This window comes from Zingiber officinale, chromosome 8B, assembly GCF_018446385.1.
Source record: "Zingiber officinale cultivar Zhangliang chromosome 8B, Zo_v1.1, whole genome shotgun sequence".
NCBI classification, from domain to species: domain Eukaryota; kingdom Viridiplantae; phylum Streptophyta; class Magnoliopsida; order Zingiberales; family Zingiberaceae; genus Zingiber; species Zingiber officinale.
This window is the reverse complement of record NC_056001.1, coordinates 34,590,563-34,610,915: the sequence shown is the minus strand read 5'-3', so window position 1 is coordinate 34,610,915 and position 20,353 is coordinate 34,590,563. Positions and strand designations below refer to the sequence as shown.

The window sequence follows — 20,353 nt, the reverse complement described above, 5'->3', positions numbered from 1 at the left end:
CAATAATGTTGTTAATATTGGTTCCTCCCATATGATTAGTGATAATCATAACAATTTCATATTTGATCAACACATTTAAGTTATAAAATTATGATTTAGGAAAGTGAGATGAGCGGAGATGAAGAAAGATTATCATTCCAGGTTCCAAGATGTCAAGCATGAAGAACTTGAAGCTCATGCAACCTATGTACATAATATGTGCATGTTGTAATGCATAAAACATGTAGGTGGATGCATGATAGCAAGGTTGAAACCTTGGCTGCCTGGAGTTATGCATTCTTTCTTTATCTTGTAGTCTAATTATATTATTAATAAAGAATTTGAAATTACCCTCAAAGACAGAATTTACTATATAGTTAAGTGACCAATTTGCTTAAAATGGAATACAATTTCCTATTGATGACTAGGTTTCGTGCCTTAAGATTGCTCGAAGTGTCTAAGCCAACTTAAGTGGATTTCTTAACTCAATTACTAGATATTTTTTCAATCAATTGAACTTAAGTATGTAGTTGACATCTCTATAGTTTTGGAAGTAGAATGTATCTATTTGTGCGTTAGTCAAATGAAAATACTCATTAGTTGACTAGATGTAATTTAGTTGATTGGGAAGCCCCTTTGAATCATTCAATTAGACCACTTCGACTAGAAGCATCACACTTAGTTTTTTGAGATGAGTTTTATAACTTGATGTATAAGCTTCATTATTTTTTTGGGATATAATAGGATATGGAAATTCTCATTGATTCTACCAAATGCTCCAAACAACTCAAAGAGCTTAAAATCATCAAGGCTACAAATCTTCCATGTTTTCAAACTTCAGACATGAACCTGCTTTCTCCCTTATATCTTTGACTTAGAGGGCTTAGTTCTTACTGTTTAAGGAACTTGATATTGTTATTATAGAGGCTAAAGTGCTCTAGTCCTCTCTCAGACAAACTTGTTAAAGTTTACTCCATTACCCCTATTTTTAAGAAGATTTAAAGTGTTTTTTTATAAATTTTTGTGGAAGCCACACTTACACAATAAGAGAGATGGGGCACGAGAGATCTCTGAATCAGGTTAAATCTCTATATTAACATTGTTTCATTTTAGCTTCTAAGAATACTTAATTTGCTTTTGATATTGCAATATATTTTTTTGTCATCTATGCACCCCTTTAGATAACCATTCAAAATTTACAGTTACAATCTTTTATCATGACTTATTAGTTGCACAAAATAAATAAGATTGATAAAATAAAAAATAATATCATTATCATTGATCATTTTCTTTTACAATTAAGTTATCTATAAATAAGGGAGGTTTGACATAGGAGTAGGTAACTTGGTGCCTAGATCATTATGAGAGACTTCTAGAGATGTGTTCTACAAGTTTTCCATTACCTAAATTTTAAAGAGTTTATTACTATATTTACCTAAACTATATTATATCTTATATTAGTATTTGTTGTTTTTTTACTATCAAATTCTACTATACGAAATTCACATGTACTTAGATAAGATTTTATTTTCTTAATAACTGTTATTAAACTTGCGCCTTTTTGTAAGAATTTTACATTAACTGCTTATTACTCTAATCTACCCACTACACTTATACTTGTAGAACATGAATAGCTCTGAGGTACATATTACTATCGAAGGTCTTTGATGCTTACCAATTAAACTTTTTGGAAAATGTCTTTTAGGGTTCTTGTTCCATGGTAAATTAGATATTTGTTGAGTGATCCTTAATTCTAGTTGATAAAAGTTTTTACCTTTCATGTTGTTGAACTCTGGTTAGACTATATATATATATATTTATTTATTTATTTATTTTGTCGGATGGTAATCCTCGTCCGCAACCGCAACTCTCACAGACATTCAGCCGCCCCACGCACTCAATTGGGGATAGAAGTTCAGTAACATATCAATCCCATGTGTATATATAATGTTTTATATTGTTCCATACGGACGTCATTTGTGACTATGCAGTTTTTAATTTTCTTAAGCTTCCGGTTATACTAATAAGATTCAGGGGTTGTGTTATATTATATTATTAAGCACAAAAAATCTTTAAATCGGAAAAAAAAAATTATGTGCATGGGGTGTGTGACATAAGATCTTTAGGTTATCATTGTTATATACACAAAGATTTTATCCTGGGCGCCCACGATGAACGACTACCATGGGTGCGCCTCTCACAACGTATGAAATGTGCATGATGAATGTGTAAAATGATGTTTCTTACACGAGAGCAGATCCTCTGGATCATTTTTTGCGGTCCAAGGGATGACTCCTTTACATGTATTGGTGGGATGGATAATCCTCATTTATAAAAATAGGTGGGAACCATTCATCCCCACCAATACATATAAAATAATTCCCTGGACTACAAAAAACGATTCAGAGGATCCAGTCTCTTTTTACACACCTTACCTTGCATACTCCATATACATCAAATTTTTTTTTCCGATTTAAAATTTTTATGTGTTTAATGTTACAACTAAATTCCTAAACTATATATATATATATATATATATATATAAAAGAATCTTATCGTGTGCATACCTTAAAAAAATGTTCGATTTGAAATTTTTGTTATGTTTAATACTATAATTCAATTCATAAATCAAGATAAATTTTGATTGCCATAATTAGAAATAAAAATAAAATAAAATAATAATAATATTTTTTTTAAAAATGTAACGACATGGATGACATCCGTAAAATATATATTTATATATTGTCTGCACATTCTATGCATATTTTATTTATATTTAATATTATAATCCAACTCGAAAATAAACTTGTATATCCAGAAGTTTTGAAAAAAATAAAAACATAAAAACACTGCCCACGGCAACTCACTCACAGCTGCTGCCCGCCGGGGCGGCGGCGGCGAGGGTAAAACCCATATATATTTTGAATAATAAATATATTTTTGAGTATAGCCAAGGAAGTACTGTAAATATAATTTCGTATGAATTTTTTTATAAATGTCCTAGGATTTGGGTAAAATCGCGTAAACAGGCTGGGAATTTTGAAAATTATGTTGTTGCGTTGGTGGGGCTGGTTATTTGAAACGCTCCTCAACGGCTCAACACAACGCTGCAGCCGCGGTTATTCCCGCTCATTTCACTTGGCTTCAAGTTTCCCGTCACAGGATCTGCTGCTATTTCGGTGGTATCTGGTTTACGGCAAAGCTGGAAGTAGCGGATCAAGGCGAGGTTTACCCTCAAGTTGACGGACTGGATTTGCAACAAGTTTCAAGTTAGAGCGATAATGGATCGGATCCCGATGATCCTCGACGTCATAGAGGAATTAGGGATTTTGAATACCCCATCGGCTACCACACCTGCAACTAACAGAGGGATGTGGCGGGGACCACTGTAAACCAATTTTCTTTCGAAGACTAATTGTTTTGGTAAATGCACGCATGATTGGTTGTATGAGTGGCTGTGTTTTGGGGGCTAAACTCGTTTAAGCGACCGCTCCATCTCCCAGTCGACGACCTATGTATGCTCTTACCCACTTTTCTACCACTTCCCTTCTCCTCCTGCCCAAGATATTCCCTATTTCTCTCGACCCTTCCTCTCCGCTTCACCGACTCTCTCCTTCTTCTTCTACCTCCTTTTCCTCTTCTCCATTCCCACATTCTCTCCTCTTCCTTTTCACGTGAGAGTGAAAGCGAGGGAGAGGAAGAGAGAGAGGAGAGAGGCTGCTGGATCTCCGAAGTTGATGGCTGGGAAGCCGTACTCGTCGGCATCGTCGAGAGGGCGGAGCAGTTCCCCATTTGGCCATCGTAAGCCTCAGTTTACCTCCTACTCCTCCTCCTCCTCCACCTCCACCTCCACCTCATCCTTCATGAACAGCCGCTCGGTTCCCCGATCCTCCCCTTCTTCCGTATCCTCTCACTTCTACGGCTCCTCCAACGGCGGGATTACGAGATCCACGACTCCCAGCCGCGGCCGCATGGAATATGCTAAGGGATGGGTTGCTCCCGCTGGTTTTGAGGGCGATGAGCTGGTCGCCGAACCGTTGGATCCGACGGGATCTGGGGACAGTATCACCGTCACAATCAGGTTTCGGCCTATCAGGTAAGGATGAAAGTGCAGACTGTAGTAGATCTGAGAGTTTTATTTATGCTGAACTTATCTTTCTTTCCCGGTCTGTTTTAATGTGTTTTGCTGATGGGTTAGATATTTTTCGGAGGTTTCTCTTTTCTGGACTGTCCTTTTAGGATGTAGACATGTTTTTATTTGATCTTGTTGGTTGGCCATTGTAGTGACCGCGAGTTTCAGCGTGGAGATGAGATCGCTTGGTACGCCGACGGGGACAAAATAGTCCGCAACGAGTACAATCCGGCAACCTTCTATGCATTTGGTAACATTTGTTTATTTATTTTGTGTAATTGGGAGACACAGTGACATTGTTTTCTGTTTTCGTTTTTGGTTTTTTGCTTTGTTTATTTTATTATTTTCTTCTCTTTTGATATATTAATTTCTCCAGACTTTATCCTGGTTTAAGTGAGCTTGATAAACCTCCCATTTACGGTGTTGCATAGATTGTTATGTATTGCACACATCATATCTATTATTTGATTCTTAATTTTCCTTTTAGCATGATAAACCAGGTATTTAGTCCATCCAAAAAACAGTTAACTATCACTGGTTAAGCATAAGTTGCTGTAGTTCTGCAGTTGTTCTAAATCTAATTAGCTCGTATGCATGTATACTTGTATGTTAATATCTCAATTCAAATCATTTTCATATATGAAACAAATTTTACTTTTCACCTTGACTTCAGATTTTGGATATTCTGATTTGTTTCTACTTTTTTTCCTAACAAGAGTTCAACACATTCAGTTAGACATCCTAAGTGCTGATGGTAGTTCTTTTCCAACTCCATTTTAATTCTTCCATGTTCCAGTTTCTTTTTCTGCCCTCTTATTTTAATGATCACCATAGGGAAGGTTGCAAGATTGGAAATTCTCTTGCCCTGTATCACTGTTGCTCATCCTGACACAGATAGGCAACACAAGGTGTCGGTATTGAGATCACAAGCCTTCCAACTTTATTCATGTGTCAATTGATATTTTGTAATTCAGAATATTTATCCCAAATGTTAATAATAGTTCTTTTCCAACTCTTTCTTGGTTCTTCCTTGTACCATTTCCTGCTTTTTCTCTGTTCTATGGGCGTTATAATTCTTCCATTAGAGCTAAGGTGATCATGATGGGACATTCTTCAAATCCCTGAATCATAATTCTGATACTGTTACTGACTAGTCAATCTGAGATACTGGAGGGTGGCATCACAGCCACATGGGATGACAAAAGGCAGACAGGGTTCTTCTTTTGCCTTTCTTAATAATCATTCTCAGTTGAAAAGTCGTGTGCATAGGAGTGCAATGGTATATCTTTTGAGTCTTTTGACCATATTATAAATTAGATTATTGAGTTCTATAGAAACTTGATTGATATATTAGTTCTCCCCATCATTGATTATTGACTTACCTAGACCTTCAATTCAGATTCTTTTTGAGCAACTGTCAGTTCCAATCTTTTTTCATTTTGTGAAGCCATGAGCTACCTTTTCTATAATTGAGCGATTTAGATATCTTCAATCTATTAGTTAACATGCAAATATTGATGAAATATCTTCAATCTATTAGTTAACAAGCAAATATTGACGAAGATATCTTTAATAACATAAAGAGTACTATAACAACAACCAAGTCTTTTCCCACTAGGTGGGGTTGGTATCTTTAATAACATAAAGAATGATTTATTGAAATTAGAGGAGTTTTGGATTTTTATGTGATCATTGTATGCCTCATATTAAGTGAAATTTTTTTATGACATTCTGTAAGACCTACCAAATTTTAGGTACCTTAGAATGTTAATATAAATGTGTCCAGCTACCACTAAGGATAAGAAAATTGCTAATATTCAATAATAATTTTGATAATAATTAGGTGTAGCTATGTTAAATGATAAAATGAGATAAAGTAGGATGAGATGAGATAAAATGATATAAACATCTTTAAAAGTGTCCAATACTTTTTATATAGTTAGAAGAGTTGAATTGATTATAGTGGAAGAGTAGAGGTAGGCTAAAGAAAGAATTATTCAATGTGAGAGAGATGATATAATCGCGTTAATATTACTAGGTTGCTAGTGGTGTTGCCATGCATTGGGGCTCAATGGGATAAGATTTACGTAGTTGAACCCAAATAGTTGGGACGAGCTACCTGCCATAAAACTTATGTTTGAATCAGAAAAGGAACAAAACATGTACATCTAACAATTTCCATACAACCCTTACCAATAAAAAGGTGTTTTATTGAGATTGCAGAAAACAGAATTCTTTCAGTGAATTTATGCAAACTGAATTCTTGTCCATTTTTAATTATCTAAGCATTAGCAATATGATATTCTCCCTTTCTCCAACAAAGGAAAGTTCATATTATCTTGTTTTCTTAAAGTGTGTGCAGACACACACATCTATTGTTATTAGCCATTCATTTTTCATATCATTTGTAGATTCTACAATCCCCCGCCCATAACAAAATTAATTCCATGTTGCAGATAGAGTTTTTGGTCCTTCCACAACTACTCAATCAGTATATGATGTTGCTGCCCAGCCAGTGGTTAAAGCTGCAATGGAGGGCATAAATGGTAACCTTTTTTTTTACATGTTTTTAATTTATACATTTGAAAAATGAATTTTTGTGTTTAGCAGAAAGGTGATATACTCTCTAACTAGGCTACTTGCTATATGTGTCAATGCCATGGATCATACTGTTCCTTTGGTTTGCATTTTATAAAACTTTTATCTGTAATATACAGCTATTTGTGTGACAATTTGGTTGGTGCTTACTGATTATCTGATCACAATATGGTAGAGGGCTGCTTGATGGTTGATATTTAGTCTATGCTTCTTTATGTTTTAATGTGTTCTCGTCACTTTTCTACCTGTTGGGTGCTTAGTTGCTATTGGCAGCACTTGTGAATCATCATCTTATGATTTTTTTCTCTTGCATAGTTGGAATATCAGTCATTTACACTGCTCATTCCTGGAATATCTTGGCCAAAACAGGCTTTTATTTGGCCGCAGTGTGGTAAGGAAGTTGGTTGAAGGTTTCAAGGGTGCAGAAATGTTAAACTAGCTAATTGCAGTTTTTCTTGGTGTTTTTTTTTTTGGAATTATTTCAATGTTCTACACTCCTCAATTACTTCAGATTTAGTTATGATACTCTATACAAATTTTTTCTTTCATTGTTTGGGATTTCAGTTTTTTTTTTTTTTAAATTTCTGTTATTTTACTGTACCTAATACATACATGAAGCCTTCTAATTCAGTGTCACATTATCATTTTAAATAATTCTTAAAAGTGTATACTCTATCCTAGTTTAATCAACTTCAGTTTTCTTCTCAAATAATTTTACTTTGTTTACAAAACTAAGTCTGTTTTAGGGAGTAGTCAGCTGGCTACTTGTCAGCCAGACACTTTCCCTTTAGATACAGCCAAATAGTAGACCATATGTATTTACTTTATTTCTGTTTTATTTGCAGGGACAGTTTTTGCCTATGGTGTCACTAGCAGTGGCAAGACACATACAATGCATGTAAGTTTGTAGAGTATATAGACTCAAATAGATGACCTGGGGAATTCTGAAGCTCTTTATTTTATATAACATTTTTGTAAATAATTAAAGTTGCAATTGATTCTGTCAAAGGAATTAGTTGGTCATTTAAAGTCGACACATTATATGCATTAATTGGGCAGTTAAAGTAAAATTAACGGATTACCATTTAAAGCCATTAGAATATGGAAATATATAGAGGTATTTCTGTAATTATGTCGTATATCTTCTTTCCTATAAAAAGACTAACTCGTGGTATCCAAGACACGAGATTTTGATTTTCCTTTTAACATGGTATCAGAGCCGAGTTAAAGCAAACCCTAATTTCCTAAGAAAACCCTAATTTTTCTACCGTCATCCCTGTTCCCCATTCCCTTTCTCCTGCGCGTCTGTGGCGCTGCTCCATCGCGTGGATCGATCAACGCTGCTACAACGTGAGCTGCCGGCGCTATGTCCTCTCATTCCCGCCGCACTTGCCGCGTCTCCCTCACCGTGACAAGCTCTCACAGGCGCCATCAAATCTAGCTAGGGTTCGCAGCGGTCCGCAGAATCTTCTCGCCACAAAAATCTCGCAATCTTCCTCCTCTCCCGGACCCACCGCTCTGCACGACGCACCCTGTATTCTAGCCTACTCTCCGGCATCATCAGCATCTGGTCCTGCTTGTCCATTAGCGCCATCTGAAGTCCTCAGTCTTTCTTCGCAGTTCTTTCCAAACTGATCAATGACTTCATTCGACATCCTAAAGCCGGATATCTCAATCTTTACCAACCACATCACTGCACCCCTTTCTTCTGAGCATTTGGATGGTAAGAATTACGTCTCTTTGGCCTCTCATATTGAGCTTTGGCTTGTCGGACAGGGTTATGAGACACATCTCACTCAAACTGAAGAAGATGTTCAAGTCGCTGATCGCCCTCTATGGAAGAAGGTTGACATTTAGTTGTGTTGCATTATTCGAGCCACCATCCATCCATCTCTTAGGAATGCCTTCCGTACTCACAAAACCTGCAAAGCTGTTTGGACACAGGCTCTACAACTCTTTACAAACACCTCTCGGCGACTCTATCAAGTTTGTGAAGATCTCATGACCATCCTCAGTGCCTATCAGATTAAGGATTCAATGTCAACTTATCTGGGTTCGATCTCTTGCCTTCTTTGTGATTTCAATGAATTGCTACCGCTTGCGACCACTCCCGTTGAAGAGCTTGAAAATTGGAAGAAATTTTTTATGTTTCTGGCTTTATATGGTCTGCCCACAGATTATTCTCATGTTTGTGATCAGATCTTGGGCAGCCCCACAGAAGCTACCATGGACAATACTTGGGCGACTCTCCTTTGTGTCCCGACCAAAGTTTTGACGATGCCTCCTTCAATTCCTGTTGAATCGTCAGCTTTGGTCTCTCGACACAACAACATACCTCCACCTCACAAGGGTGGTAAAGGACCTCCTTGGTGTGATCATTGCCACCGACCGGGACACACGATTGATAAGTGCTGGAGTCTACATGGTCGACCTCCTCGCGTTGCTCAGAACATTCAAAGTTCTGTTGCTTTTTCAGCTTCCGCTTCATAGTTAACACCAGAGCCGACCTCACTACCTTCCTATAATGACTTTTTGAAATGGTTCGAGGATCGTCAGACTTCTGATTCCACTATTACCGTTGCACACGTTGGTAATTCCTTTGTTGGCATATCTCGTTCTTCAGGTCCTTGGGTTCTTGATTCTGGGGCCATCGATCATATCACTGGTAATAAATCCCTATTTTCATCTTTCACTACTTCTGGTTATTTACCAATGGTCACCATGGCCAATGGTTCCCAAACTCAGTCCCAGGGTATTGGTATTGTTCATCCTTTTCTGTCTCTTTCCATTCATAATGTTCTTTATGCTCCCGGAGCTCCCTTTAATTTATTGTCAATAAGTCAATTTACTCGGTCTCTTGATTGTGTCATTTCTTTTACTAAAACGTTTGTTTCCTTACAAAACCGGAGTACGGGGAGGATGATTGACTTCGGATGTGAGTCTCATGGCCTATATCAGCTTCAACAACCCTCTCTTGTTGGTTCGGTGGCGGCATCTCCACTTCTTATTCATGCTCAGTTGGGACATCTAGGTCTTGATAAGTTGAAACAATTACATCCTAGTCTTTTTCACTTAGAGTCTTTGTCTTGTGAGTCGTGTCAGTTAGGTAAGCATGTTCGTAGTTGTTTTTCTCCTCGCATTGAGAGTCGGGCTACGCCTCCTTTTGCTTTGGTTCATTCTGATGTTTAGGGTTCGAGTCGTGTTTCTTCTACGTTTGGGTCAAGGTATTTTGTTACTTTTATAGACGATTTTTCTCGTTGTACATGGTTATATTTGATGAAGGATCGTTCATAATTGTTTTCTATTTTTGAATCTTTTTTTCATGAAATAAAAACGCAATTTGGTACTTTCCTTTGAACTTTGCAAAGTGATAATGCACACGAGTATTTATCTACTCAGTTCCGTACCTTCTTGGTGTCATGGTGTGTTGCATCGCACGTCTTGCCCCCATATCCCTCAACAAAATGGGGTCGCAGAACGCAAGAAACGTCATCTCCTTGAGATCACCTGGATTTTTCTTCTTCATTCTCATGTTCCTCATCAGTTTTGGGGTGACGTTGTAATTACTGCATGTTATCTCATCAATCGCATAACTTCCTCCACTCTTTAGGGTAAGATACCTAATCATGTACTTTATCCTCATTAGTCTCTTCATCCTTTACCACCTAAGGTCTTTGGTTCTATATGTTTTGCTCATGCTCTTGATCCTGACATTGATAAACTCTCTCCCCGGTCTCATAAGTGTGTCTTCCCTGGGTATCCATGGTCTCAGAAAGGGTACAAGTGTTATTCCCCTACTCTTCGTCGGTACTTTATCTCTGATGTCACGTTCTTTGACTCGGTCCCATTTTTTTGGGCCTCACGCATCTCCATCCGAGTTTTCTCTTTCTCCAACTGCACCAGTGACTATCTTTTGTCCTCCGGAGGAGTCTCTATCAGCCCCAGCCTTGTCTCCTCTTTTGTAGGTTTATCAGCGTCTTCCTCGTCCTATTTTGCATCCGCCCTGCAATGATACTGCCAAAGACACATCTTTGGAGCCAAGTCCTTCACCTCTTCCTCCGGTCCTGTCACCTGAGTCTGATATTCCCATTGCACTTCGAAAAGGTATTCGTTCCACTCGTAATCCTTCTCCTCATTATGTTTCTTTAAGCTATCATCGTCTTTCTCCTTCCTATTATTCTTGTCTTTCTTCCTTGTCGTCTGTTTCTCTTCCAAAGACTGCAGGTGATGCCTTTGGCTATCCAGGATGGAAATAGGCTATATTTGATGAAATGAATACCTTACAGAGCAGTGAGACTTGAAACCTCGTTCCTCTACCATTTGGGAAGTCAGTGGTTGGCTGTCGATGGGTGTTTATCGTGAAAGTTGGTACAGATGGCAAAGTGATCGACTTAAGGCTTGTCTTGTTGCTAAAGGCTATACTCCAGTATTTGGATTGGATTATGGGGACACTTTTTCTCCTGTTGCCAAGATGTCTTCTGTGTGTCTATTCCTGTCCATTGCTGCAATTCGCCATTGGCCCCTTTATCAGTTGGACATCAAAAATGCATTCTTACATGGTGACCTGCTCGAGGAAAGTCTACATGGAGCAACCTATGTGTTTTGTTGCTTAGGGGGAGTCTTCTGGTCTTGTATGTTGCTTGCGGAAATCTTTATATGGCCTTAAGCAGTCATCCAGAGCATGGTTCAGTAGATTTAGTACTGTAATTCAACAGTTTGACATGACTCGGAGTGAGGCTGATCATTCTGTCTTTTATCGCCACTCATCTACTGGTTGCATCTACGTAGTGGTTTATGTTGATGATATTGTCATCACAAGTACTGATCATCTCAGGATTTCACAAGTGAAACATCTTTTCAAACATTTCCAGATAAAGGATCTCAGCAAACTCAAATATTTCCTAGGAATAGAAGTAACACAGTCTAAAGATGGGATCATCATATCCCAAAGAAAGTATGCAATGGATATTTTGGAAGAAACAAGAATGTTAAACTCAAAGACAGTTGACAATCCCATGGATCCTAATGTCAAGCTCTTGCCAAATCAGGGGGAGCTTCTTTCATATCCTGAACGGTGCAGGCGATTAGTAGGGAAACTAAGCTACTTTACTGTCACTCATCCGGATACTTCATTTGCAGTAAGTGTAGTAAGTCAATTTCTCAACTCTCTGTGCAAAGAACATTGGGATGCCGTGACTCGCATTATTTGATATATCAGGGGTGCACCATGAAAGGGTCTTCTATATGAAGACAAAGGATATACTCGAGTTGTGGGATATTCTAATGCAGATTGGGCAGGATCTTCCATTGATAGAAGATCTACTTCTGAATTTTGTATATTGTCGGAGGTAATCTTATTTCTTGGAAAAGCAAAAAGTAGAATGTTGTGGCAAGATCTAGTGCAGAGGCAGAATATCGAGCTATGACTATAGCCAGTCAAGAACTTATATGGTTAAAACAGTTGCTTCAGAAATTAAGGTTTGGAGAGGTTGCACAAATATCACTCATATGTGACAACCAGGCCGCCATTCTTATTGCCTCAAATCCAGTTTTCCATGAGAGGACAAAGCATATTGAAGTTGACTCTCACTTTGTCAGAGAGAAAGTCATATCTGGAGAAATATTTATTAGTTTTGCCAACTCACATGATCAACTAGCAGATATATTCACTAAGTCACTAAGAGATCCCCGAATTGACTACATATGTAACAAGCTTGGTGCATATAATCTATATTCTCCAGCTTGAAGGGGAGTGTTAGAATATGTAAATATATAGGGGTTTTTCTGCTTTCCTATAAAAAGACTAACTCGTGGTATCCAAGACACGAGATTTTGGTTTTCCTTTTAACAAAAGCCAACAAATTATATGCATAAATTAGCGGATTACCATTTAAAGCTAGCAAATTATATGCATTAGTTGCTTATTTAAAGTCAACACATATGCATTACCTAATCAGGAGATTATATGCATTGTACAAATTGCTAACTATCTTTTATTCTTTTATTAATTAGGATATACTAGCTGCAGGCTATCTTTTGTAGATTTATATATGATAGTTTAACTATTTTAAGGGCTAAAAATCAGTTTGTATTATTGGCTTTATAATGAGAGTTCTCCTCGAAGAGAAGGAAGACATTTTCCGCTCAAAACTCTCTTAGTTTTTCATGGTGTCAGATTCTCTTGTTCTTAAGTCCAATTCAGCCTTAGTTCAGTCCCTTGTTCTTGCTTATCCTTGACCAAGTTCATCTGGTTTCATTCCTTCAGATAAGTATGACGCATTCTTGATGTATTTTAACGACAAATTACTCTGCATGGGCATTCCACTTTAAGATATTTGTTAAAGGCAAAAATTTATGGGGCAAAGTGAGGATGAACATGTCAAGTGGGAGGTCAAGGATGCTCAAATCATGACATGGATTCTAGGATCTGTGGAATCCAACAGCATCTTGAACCTTTGACTCTTCAAGACTGCAGTATGGATGTGGAATTACCTAAAGAAACTCTACAGTCAACACAACACTACTTAGCTGCATCTCGAACATGAACTAGCCACACTCAACATTCTTCTGATTTTTATTCTAGCTTCATGAAATTTTGGGTTGTGTTGTTACAGTTTATCCTACCTAGCCTCCCAAAGATCGTTCTATTCATTTTGTCCATGAAAAACTTAGCAAAAAATTCGTCCTTCTCTCAAAGAATTCTCATTATATACCCATAATACAAGTTGATTTTGAGCTCTTAAAGTAGCTAAATTATCGTATACAAATCTGCAAAGTATAGCCTATAAAATAAACTATTTACAATCATAAAAGGTGGTTGGCAGAGTTGTACAATGCATATAATCTGCTGGCTTTAAATGCTCTAGCTAATGCATATAATCTATCGGCTTTAAATGATAAGCTAATGCTGATAATCTGCTTGGTTTTAAATTGTAATCTGCTGACTTTAAATGTCCAGCTAACGTATATAATCATCTGGCTTTAACTGACTTGCTAATTCTTTTAAAGCAAATTCAAATGTTCATTTCTTTATTAATATTATTGAAATGAATATCTATACAACTCACTCATATTTAAACAAAAATCAAACCCAAATAAGCACATACTTACAATTCAAAAGGCCATGTACAAACTCATATAGATGACTGAGAACAAATATACAAACTCTTCATGCCCAAAGAAAACCTCTGTAGGGCTCAATTCAGCCTAAGTGAATGTACTAGTAAATGTAGTAACTGCAGATCAACCTAACAGACAAAGGGAGTAATAGAACTGAATTTTGAAGATAAATAATCATTCAATCAATCTAACATAAATCTTAATTCAAGGGAGGCAAATAAGATGTGTTCTGGAGGTAAATTTTACTACAACCCATTCAAATGGTGGATTCAATCAAGGATGCATTCAACTAATATGAAGTTAAAAGAATGAATAACAAAATAACATTGATCAAGGAAGATAATTTTATGACAGTGCATCTGTGAATGAGTTAATCTGGAAATACTAACTTTGGATTCCTCTTGCAATTGAAAAGAATTTTGAACAGAAAAATGTCTTCTCCTCAAGGAGAATTCTCATTATATCCCCATAATAATTTTTAGATTCAATCAAGGATGTATTCAACTGATATGAAGTTTAAAGAATGAATAACAAAATAACATTGATCAAGGAAAATAATTTTATGACAGTGCATCGGTGAATGAGTTAGGCTGGAAATACTAACTTTGGATTCCTCTTGCAATTGAAAAGAATTTTGAACAGAAAAAAGTCTTCTCCTCAAGGAGAATTCTTATTATATCCCCATAATAATTTTTAGATTCAATCAAGGATGCATTCAACTAATATGAAGTTTAAAGAATGAATAACAAAATAACATTGATCAAGGAAAATAATTTTATGATAGTGCATCGGTGAATGAGTTAGGCTGGAAATACTAACTTTCGATTCCTCTTGCAATTGAAAAGAATTTTGAACAGAAAAAAGTCTTCTCCTCAAGGAGAATTCTCATTATATCCCCATAATAATTTTTAGATTCAATCAAGGATGCATTCAACTAATATGAAGTTTAAAGAATGAATAACAAAATAACATTGATCAAGGAAAATAATTTTATGACAGTGCATCGGTGAATGAGTTAGGCTGGAAATACTAACTTTGGATTCCTCTTGCAATTGAAAAGAATTTTGAATAGAAAGTCTTCTCCTCAAGGAGAATTCTCATTATATCCCCATAATAATTTTTAGCCCTTAAAACAGCTAAACTATCATACCTCTGCAAAAGGTAGCCTACCACTAGTATATCCTAATTAAGAAAAGAATAAAAGATATACAATCATAAAAGATAGTTGGCAAAATTGTACCATGCATGTAATCTCTTGGCTTTAAATGACTAGCTATGTATATAATCTGATAGTTTTAAATGACCAATTAATGCATATAATCTGCTAGCCTTAAATGGCCAGCTAATGCATCTAATTTTCCTACTTTTAATGGTAATTTGCTGGCTTTAAATGTCCAACTAATGCATATAATTTGTTGGCCTTAAATAACTAGCTAGTTTATCTCCTCAAATTGATGCTCGTAAAACTACAAGCATTAATTTGCTAACAAGCAAATTATGATGTTGACATGTTATGGATTTGGTGAAAATATTTTGTTGGACCCTTGGTGGACGGCTAGAAAGGGGGTGAATAAAAAAAAAGGGCAACCCGATGCACGAAGCTCCTGCTATGTGGGGTCCCGAGGAAGAATTCATTATATGCAGTTTTATCCTATTTTTTGCAAGAGGTTGGAAACATGATTCGAACCCGTGACCTTTTTGTCACAAAGCAACAACTTTACCGTTGCGCTAGAGGGGGTGAATAACTTTGCAAAAATAAAACGAACCTTCCTCGAACTTTTATAGCTTAATTAAACTAACACTTGCATAAACAAAATAAAAGACTGAAAAAGAAGAGGTACGAAAGGATTTATTTGGTTACAACCGGGGAGGTTGTTAATCCAAGGAAGTTGAAAGCTCACTAAACTCTCCTTCAGGCGGAGAAGTCTCTTTACAACAATTAAAGTACTCAATTACAGAATCAAACTCAAGAAGAATCAATCACATGTGTTATTTTTTGCTTTTGGGACCAGGGTTGTATTTATATTCCTGGTCGAGGTGCTTGGAAGGGATCCGGGCGCCTTGAGTGGGGTAAGGTTTTATCCCCATCGCAATGGGACGTGTCACGTTGCATTTGGCTAAAATTCCAGGTTCGGGCGCCTCGGACAGGTCGGGGCGCCCCGGATTGAAAAGTCAACATTTTGTTGACTTTTGGTCCTGGTCTTCCGCTACGATTCCGTTTTTGCATGTCTATGGAGTTTTGAAAAATCCAAACATCTCAGAAATAGATATAGAGATAGGAATTTGTCAAACGAACCACACTCTTTCGTATATGTCATGAGTCCATTGATGAAAAGGGGCTGGGAAAGCTTGAACCCAATTCCTACAGTGATGGATATAAGCGCAATTGTAGGATTCTTGGCGGTTAGAGAGGGGTGAATAGCCCTGCAAAAATAAAACGAACCTTCCTCGATCTTTTACAATTTAATTAAACTAACACTTGCATAAACAAAATAAAAGACTGAAAAAGAAGAGACACGAAAGGATTTATTTGGTTACAACTGGGGAGGTTGTTAATTCAAGGAAGTTGAAAGCTCATTAAACTTTCCTTTAGGCGGAGAAACCTCTTTACAACAATTAAAACACTCAATTACAGAATCAAACTCAAGAAAAATCAATTACAAGTGTTGTGTTTTGCTTCTGGGACCAGGGTTGTATTTATAGCCCTGGTCGGAGCAATTGGAAGGGTTCCGGGCGCCCTGAGGGGATAAAGTTTTATCCCCATCACAACGGGACACGCCACGTTACATTTGGCTAAAATTTCAAGTCCGAGTGTCTCGTTCTGGTTCCGCTTGCATTGGTCTGGGTCTTCCGCTCTTACTCTGCTCGCTTGGGTGATCTCCGCCATCCGGAATAGGGCTATTCGAACCCAACTTCCGGTCTTCTCGAGCAAACTTCCGCTCCAGCTTCTCGTCCCTCGGAAACGGCACTCGCCTCCTTCTCGTCCGCCTGTGTACTTTTCCACAGCACCTCGTCCCTTAGACGCATCGAGCCTGTTGGCTCTCTCTCGTGCTGTCCTTCTCGCTAGCTGTGTCTTTTGCTCGATTTCCTGTGCTTCTAAGTTCCTGCACACTTAGACACAGGGTTAATATCAACACGAACTTAACTTGGTTGATCACATTAAAACTATCACGAGGTACTTACAATCTCTCCCTTTTTGATATGAGCAAATCCAAGTTAAGTTAGGGTAAAGCTCAAACAAATAACAGTTATAATATTTGCAAGTAAAAACATTTTGCAAGTACAAAAATTTTGCAAGTAAAAAAAAATTTATACTACCCTCCGCCGACTTAATCTCCACTACTCTCCCTTTTGCTCATATTAAATAGGGTACTTTAAAATGACTTTGGAAAATCTAAATTTAATGTCTAAGGGGGGAAAACATGAAGGGTTAAGCTTTAAAAACTCTGGTTTTGTAAATAATTTCAATAAAGTGTTTAGATACAAAAAAATAAATTTGCTAAAATAACTCTAACAAATATGATTTTTGTTTAAAAAAATTTAACGATCAAAATTTTTCTAATAGAAATTTAGACAAGCAATTTAAAGCATTAGTTAAATGCTTCACAAAGTCAATTAAACATTTATTTCAATAATTGACTTTCAGGTTGTGGCGAGGTACTAGGCTTTCTTGATTATTGGAACAACAACCACTTTTTAGAGAAAGTCTTTTTAGGAAATTAAATATTCAATTTTATCTCTGAAAGCCCTAAGAAAAAAATCAATCTAAATATGATTTTGGAACCCAATATAGATTCCTTTCTACAGAATTAATTAATAATTTCTTAAGAATATATTTTTGTGATATTTTCCTAATTTGACCCTTGTGATATTTGAGATACTAATTTAATTCATTATATCTTATAACATTTTGAATCTGTGAGCATGCATGATTTTTTAAATATTTTATTCCTTTTCATATTTTCATTTTCAATTTTTATTTTGTCGAGATCTTCTAATCGACAAGATATAGTTAATGTTGATTTTAATTCTTTAACTTTTTTTTTCTAACTTACAACAATTTTTTGATAATAGTTTTATGAATTGAAATAACTTGTCACGAGGAAGTGACCTTACCTGACTTACCTTGTCGATCCCGTGATCTGAAGTTTCCCCTGAAGTACTGCTTTCTTCCGATGTCGCTCCCCCTTCATCGATTCTCTCGATGCTTATCCTAGACGAGCTTGCTTCGTCTTCATCTTCTTGGTGACTTGCCACTAGCGCAAGTCCGGAGAGGGCTTCTATCTCCGATTCGGATGACGTGTAGTCCCACGTCGCCTTTAAATTATACTTGAGTTGGGCTGACTTCTTGCACTTTTCCTTGTCCTTGCCTTTGTCCTTCAATTTTGTTATCTTTGACATGCCCTTCTTCATTACAGTGGTAGCGCTTTATCTTTTTTTTTCCTTCTTCTATCCTGCACTTGATTAAATTTATTAGATTTAAATAACTTTTTAAATCTACTTACCATGAATGTAGTTTCATCGTCATTGAGAGAAGATTCAGAATCTTGTTCGTCCATTTTTGCCTTTAAGTCAATGTCGTGCTTTGGCTCGTTTTTTAGATCTGCACATCTCGTTTCATGGACTTCAAAAGTTGAAAACATTTCTTATAAAGTACTTGATTCTAGATCCTTAGATATATAATAAGCATCTACTAATGATGTCCATTCAGTAGTCCTAGGAAATGCGTTATACGTGTATCTTAGCGAATTTCGGTTGCTTACCTTTTCCTCGAGATTCGTGAGTCCGGTGATGAGCTCTTTTATTCTTGAGTGAAGTTGTGCAATGGTTTCACCTTCTCCTAACTTGATGTTGTTGATTTGGTTATGAGCAGATCCCGTCTCGTTAGTTTTGCCTCCGAGGTCCTTTTGTGTAGTTCCATGAATTTCTTCGAGAGTTCCTTGGCTGACTCGTAGATTCCGATCTGGTTGACTTCTTCTGGCACTAAGACGCTCAGCAGATAAAACTCTGCTTTGCCGCTTGCCACGAAGTCGGCTTGCTCCTTCTTCGTTCATATTCTTCTTTACCCTCAAGTGCTAAAAATCCAAATTTCATTATTAAAAGTAATTCAAAATCTGTCTTAAAGAATACCTCTATCTTTTTCTTCCAGCTCGTGACTTCCCCCTCGAACTTTGGTGGGTAGATGCTCGGTGCGGCCATATCGTGTGTTTCATTTGACGGTTAGTCCTCCTAAAGCGATTTGTCTCTGATACCAATTGTTGGACCCTTGGCGGCCGACTAGAGGGGGGTGTATAGCCCTGCAAAAATAAAACGAATATTCCTCGATCTTTTACAGCTTAATTAAACTAACACTTGTATAAACAAAATAAAAAACTAAAAAAGAAGAGGCACGAAAGGGTTTACTTGGTTACAACTGGGGAGATTGTTAATCCAAGGATGTTGAAAGCTCATTAAACTTTCCTTCAGGTGGAGAAGCCTCTTTACAACAATTAAAGCACTCAATTATAGAATTAAACACAAGAAGAATCAATCACATGTGTTGTGTTTTACTTTTGGGACTAGGACTGTATTTATAGCCCTGGTCGGGGCACCTGGAAGGGTTCCGGGTGCCCTGAGGGGATAAAGTTTTATCCCTATCGCAACACGACACTTAACGTTGTATTTGGCTAAAATTCTAGGTTCGGGCGCCCTAGACTAGATCGGGGCGCCCCGAACTGCAAAGTCAACATTTTATTGACTTTTGGTACCGGTTTTCCGCTCCGGTTCAGCTCGCATTGGTCCGGGTCTTCTGCTCTTGCTCCGCTCGCTTGGGTGATCTTGGCCATCCGGAATAAGGCTCACCCGAACCCAACTTTGCCTTCTTGAGCAAACTTATGCTCCGACTTCTCGTCCCTCAGAAACGCCGCACTCCTCCTTCTCATCCGTCCGCGTATTCTTCCGTAGCACCTCATTCCTCAGACACACCGAATCTGTCGGCTCTCTACCTTGCCGTCCTTTTCGCTAGTTGCATCTTTCACTCGATTTCTTATCCTCCTAAGTTCCTGCACACTTAGACACAAGGTTAAATACCAACAGGACCTAACCTGACTTGGTTGATCACATCAAAACTATCACGAGGTGCTTACATATTTACTGTATGTAGAGCGGTGGGTATATGTGGTAGAGTGATAACCTGATGGTCATATGCCTCCTGGATAGAGTGAGAGTCTATCTCTTAGTGATTTAGAACCTTCTTTTAGAATTCCATATCCTTGGATTAGTAAAAGTTACCTCTATTTCAAATATTCATGTGATGCTATATTGTCGATGAATCTTGTCTTTAATAAAATTGAAGCCAGAATGATGATGCAAAATGGCAATATAGGTTCCGGGCGAATGCTGTTGATGCTTATAGAAAAAAAGCTAGATGGATCGATCATGCCACAACGTCTAGTTAATTGTGATTAGAATATGCCCTAATGATAAATACACAAATGTTAGGGGTATAAATGTCAATGATGATGATGATACAATGTATTAAGGTCA

The 20,353-nt window shown here is 37.3% G+C and overlaps 1 protein-coding gene across 1 annotated transcript in view; it reads left to right on the top strand.

Annotated features, from left to right (window-relative positions):
- Window positions 1-3,523: 3,523 nt before the first annotated feature.
- LOC122016850 (kinesin-like protein KIN-7K, chloroplastic) overlaps window positions 3,524-20,353 on the top strand; it is a gene marked incomplete at its 3' end in the record, with an annotated part of 34,622 nt that continues 17,792 nt past the window's right edge. Inside the window, 4 exon segments of the mRNA XM_042574274.1 lie at window positions 3,524-4,075; window positions 4,264-4,361; window positions 6,568-6,657; window positions 7,555-7,607. Of these exon segments, the coding sequence (XP_042430208.1) occupies window positions 3,717-4,075; window positions 4,264-4,361; window positions 6,568-6,657; window positions 7,555-7,607 (600 nt within the window).